Source organism: Nicrophorus vespilloides, unplaced genomic scaffold (genome assembly GCF_001412225.1).
Source record: "Nicrophorus vespilloides isolate i.1.1-1 unplaced genomic scaffold, Nicve_v1.0, whole genome shotgun sequence".
Lineage (NCBI taxonomy): Eukaryota > Metazoa > Arthropoda > Insecta > Coleoptera > Silphidae > Nicrophorus > Nicrophorus vespilloides.
In genome coordinates, this window is record NW_017095626.1 from 8,437 (window position 1) to 13,690 (window position 5,254).

General features: G+C 33.6%; 1 protein-coding gene across 1 annotated transcript; it reads right to left on the reverse strand.

The window, feature by feature from the left end:
* Positions 1 to 3,752: 3,752 nt before the first annotated feature.
* LOC108558557 lies at positions 3,753 to 5,254 on the reverse strand. Its single transcript, XM_017915522.1, has 3 exons — positions 5,211 to 5,254; positions 5,020 to 5,064; positions 3,753 to 4,966 (listed from the first exon to the last, which is right to left on the reverse strand). Exons 2-3 carry the CDS (start codon positions 5,054 to 5,056, stop codon positions 3,792 to 3,794), a joined length of 1,212 nt encoding a protein of 403 aa, XP_017771011.1. The 5' UTR covers positions 5,057 to 5,064; positions 5,211 to 5,254; the 3' UTR covers positions 3,753 to 3,791.

Consider the following 5,254-nt stretch of genomic DNA (forward strand, 5'->3'; position numbering starts at 1 on the left):
CAGTCTGTTGTCGCCTTCCCTTAAGACTTTGGTTAATGGTTTGACGAAGGGTTTGTTGCTTGTCCGAATGTTGCTCCCGGGAAGATTTAGTCGCACAATTATGCAATGGGGGTAGGCACTTAAAGCGGAGACGGCGACGATAATACCGGTAATTGAAACCGGAGGGCGCCACCGCCGCAGCCGCCCCCCTGCATCTCGCACAGCAGTCAGGACTTAGCGACACACGCAATCCCTAATCTGGCTCCATTACCAAAACGAAAACCCACCCTTCCACCCGAATTCCCGCCAACCACCCAATAATAATATCAACGACAAATGTGTACATTCTCCAAATTCAGGACTGAAAGCTTATAGCTTGAAGAAGAAAATAAGAGAAAATGAAAGAATCATGAAATAATGAAAGCGAACAATCGCAATTAGCATTCATCGCAATTAACGCGTTTTATTGGATCAAGTGCGCCCCGGAATTATGAATAATATTCGCGTTTTTCGTCCATTTTTCCGTGCGGAAAACACTAATTCGTCGGAATTGCGAATAATTGAATGTAATTGTAATTAGTTCAACAGCGTCAAAACATCGGGTTTAATTTTAATGTCAACACGATTTTTAATAATTATTGTTTGTACATTTTAATAATTTTATGGATTATTGAACTGATTATTTTCTCTTTAGAAAATTTGATGATTCTATAAATACTTGAATTAGTACAAGTAATAATATACAGGTTAATTCATGCAACACAAAAAAAACTTTTAATTTATTTGTAGTTTAAACACTTACAAAGTTGGAACTTTTCAGTAACGAAATTCGTTTTAAGTTGATTTAAATTAATAAAGTTTTAACAACAGGAAACTTACGTTTAATAAGTAATAAATCCAACTTTTGATTTATTGGATATTTGGTGGAAGGAAATTTGAGAAAAAATCGCAATTAGCGTTCATCGCAATTAACGCGTTTTATTGGATCAAGTGCGCCCCGGAATTATGAATAATATTCGCGTTTTTCGTCCATTTTTCCGTGCGGAAAACACTAATTCGTCGGAATTGCGAATAATTGAATGGTAATTAGTTCAACAGCGTCAAAACATCGGGTTTAATTTTAATGTCAACACGATTTTTAATTTCGAATTTTGTTAATTATTGTCTGTACATTTTAATAATTGTATGGATTATTGAATTGATTATTTTTTCTTTAAAAAATTTGATGATTCTATAAATACTTGAATTAGTACAAGTAATAATATACAGGTTAATTCATACAACACAAAAAAAACTTTTAATTTATTTGTAGTTTAAACACTTGCAAAGTTGGAACTTTTCAGTAACGAAATTCGTTTTAAGTTGATTTAAATTAATAAAGTTTTAACAACAGGAAAGTTACGTTTAATAAGTAATAAATCCAATTTTTGATTTATTGGATATTTGGGGAAGAAAATTTGAGGAAAAATATTTGTGTGCAATATTTGTGTATTAAAGAAAGAAGTGGCAGGTATTGGGGATTTATAGACTTCTCACTTGAAAAATATGCAAATACTTAAGGAAGATAAAGAAGATGGAAATATATTGGAAAAGTTTCGTTTAAAAGGCTTTGCATGTTTATCAAGTGCATCCGAATCGGTTGTAATAAAAAAAGAAGCGATTTACAAAGTTCTCTAAAACGCGAATAAAAATTGTAAATTAAAATTCTTAATTAAAAGTTTCGAGGAGTCAAATATAAAAATGCAGCGTCAACTAATTAAATTAAAACAAAGTTGTCTAAAAAAACAAATTATGATTGGCTAATCTCTAAGTCCGGTTTTAATTAGCAGATTTCTAATTAATACTGCAGGACAATGGATGCTGTCTCTCTTTCTCATCATATATATTTTTTGGTTGTTTTTGTTGTATTATTTAATATTTTGATTAAGCGCTCGAATTTCTCGTAATTAATGAATGAGAGAGAGGCGTAGGGCGTGGGCGGATTGCGAAATGAATTAATTAAAAGCGCTCGCAGGAATTCGTCCAATTAAACTTTTTTTTAATAATACGTGCATTTTGGTTGGTCGGATGTGCGTGTGCATTTGGGTGTAATTGAGAATTTTGGGTGCGATCATTGCGAATTCATGAGTTTAAATTGAAAGAAATATAGAAAATATATTTAATGTGTGAGAGAAGAATTTGGATGGAAACATACAATAATTGTATGTTGAAGATATGAATTGAAAAATTAATATCTGTAAATTAATAATGTTAAAATGGGATTTATATTGCAAACCCGACAACCGAAATCCCGTCTTTCGAAATCCCGACGTTCGAAATCCCGGCTGTATTAAAATGCCGACGCTATGTCAAAATCCCGACTACCATAATCCGGACAATCAAAATCCCGACTATATCGAAATCCCGACTACCATAAAAATGTTATTGTAGAAATTTATAATAATAAAAGACACTGTCGGGATTTCGATATAGTCGGGATTTCGGTTGTCGGTCTTGCGATTGCCACCGGTTATAATGTACGATGAAAGAATGATTTAAATTTTTTGTAGATAAATTAAAATTTGAACAAATTAATACTAAACCTATAGTGATGAAAGTTTTGTAGATTTCATGAAATAATGAGACTAAATTTATGATCATATATATATTTTTTTGTATACAAATTTAAATGTTCAACAAACTAAATAATTTTAAATAATACAATTTTTGATATGTTTCCATTTTTGATATTTATATACTGCAGGACATTCAAAAATTTGTCAAAGTTCAATAATTAAACTCAATACTTACATTTTTCTTGGAGCGGCATTACTTTTTTTTTTGGTGTAGTTTTCTTCTTTTTAGTATTGATTTAAATGTCGTTGGAATCAATACAAGTATAGAATAAATTCACTTTCACTGGATTTTTTTGAGAAACGTGCATTTTTGTTGCTTAAAAACAGTTTTCAATATAGTTTTTTATTTTTTAATATTTGATATGAGAATGTTTAATATATTTTTATTTCTACAAAAACAAATTTCAACAATTTTTTTAAAAATCGTTTATTTATATTTAATATTTGATTTAATAATTATCTAAATTAAACTCAAATTAATAAAATCTAGATTTGTTTAGATAATTTATTGTATACGTGCATACATATAAAACTAACTTACTTTATTGGTTTGTAAAAATAAATTTTATACGACATAATACAAAATAATTAGATTGTTGAATATATTTGCATTAGTTAATAAACTTTAACTGTTTTGGAAATTGATTTGATGATGAGTGACTTGAATTAGTATAAGTAATAAAGTCTTGATTAAAACTTGAAATACTTGTATCTAAGCACGTGAGACTACATTAGACTTTAGTAAACAGAATACAATTGATGTTTGCAATTGTATTAATATAATATTCAAATGTTAAACATTGCTGGTAGTTTAACCTCTTGGTTAGACGAAGTGGAATGTTTTTTTTTGTATATATTTGTTGAAAATTTGGACTTTGAATTGGGTGTGTTCATGGAACAAGCAAATCCTGTCTCGGGTTTCCCGGCGTATAAATATTGGATGGGTTGGAAGCCACGAAAAGCAGTCATCTTAAGGAGGATTGCCATCAATCGCCTGTCAAATATGCGAGGGTTGCTTTTGCGCCCCGGACATCGAACGTCGGAAAATAAATATAGAGAACAGGGGGTGAAAATCAATCCATTTTGGTAAATGAATAACGCCAGAAAGAAAAAAACAGAGAAAGCTTTAAAAGGATGGACGTAAAGAAAAGAACATAATACCAGTGTTTGGGAAAGTATAATAAGTTATAAATACAATTAATGACTCAATTGGCATTTATCTTCTTCATCTACTTGGGCGTCCCAAAGCTTACGGATCCTATTCCTGATCGTTACTACACGATAGTAGAAACTTTGAAACTGTTTGACCATCCCTGCGAAATGATCGTTGATGGTTTCGACAAATTTTGGGTCTTCCCAAAGGTTCGGATTGCTAAACTTCTGTTTAGATGTTAATATTTGGAAGTGCTTCTCGTGCGAGAAGCATTTCTGCTGGCATTCAAAACATGCTTTCATGGTGTCGCTCCTCAGTTCTTCTATGGAATCATTGATATCATTCAGGCGAATCTCAAGCACGGACACATGTTCGAGTTCCTCCTCGCTCAAGAGGAACCGCATCAAGCTAAAGTAGATATCGAATCTGTTGATGCCTTTGATCACCGAGAGCTGTTTGGTGTCCAACTCGGTGACGTCCACGAAGTTGGAATCGCGTGCAATCAGGTACATCCGTCTGTTCAACCTCCTCAGATGCGCCACATCGATGTCGGTCGCCGTGTTCGTCAAGAATTTCTCAAAGATTATGCCGCATTCCTTCTGCAAAACTCGCGCATCCTCCAGTGGATCGTCCTTCTTGACGATGCCGTGCTTTGGCGGCTGAAGCAGATCTTTCAGAGAATGCATCCTCTTCTCCAGCTCCTGCATAGATTCGTACACCTCCTCGGCGTGCAAACAGAAGTAATTAACGATCTTGTACTCGGTGAAACCTTCCGATATTAACCGATTGTCTTCTAACTTTAAGCACTCGAGTGCATCTATCAACATTCTGGACAGAGACTCGTAAATTTTGTAGAATTCTCTCAAGTCGTTAGCCAATTTGTCCATCCTCACCATAAGTGTACTGAAGCACACGTTGTAGTCATCTCTGGGCGGCATATCGTCGAGCCGCCTCCATTCTTGCAACAGATGTTTCTGGCTTAATATTCTAAGCAATTCAATCGCTAAATCGCACACGATCACGACCATATCTCTCGTCATTCTCTCGGGCGATTCCTTTTTCGAAATCGTTAGTAATTCCCTACTCTGCAACGCGATCTGCTTCAAAACCATCACGGATTGGTTAGGGTGCGACTCATCGAATCGGATATTCAAATCTTTCATCAGTTCATGAATATCAACACTTGGCGTGGAGCTAGTATCTTTTACGACACTTGGACCTAAAACATCAATTATTACAGATAATCTCACACAACGCCCAAAGAAAACTTACAATTATCAGATGGGAAAAAGTTCTTGCTGCACGCCATAGTTCGATCTGAAACATCAATCATAAAATAAACACAAATTTTCATTTGCAAATCTGTTTTTTTTAATACAATCCCAATAAACTTATTAAACTATTAAAAAGAATCAAGGATAGTTTTGTAAAAGCAAATAAAAAAGAAACAAGGAAATAATTACCTAGAGTCGCGGTGGTAAATGTGCAATGAGTGCTTGTTAGTAAT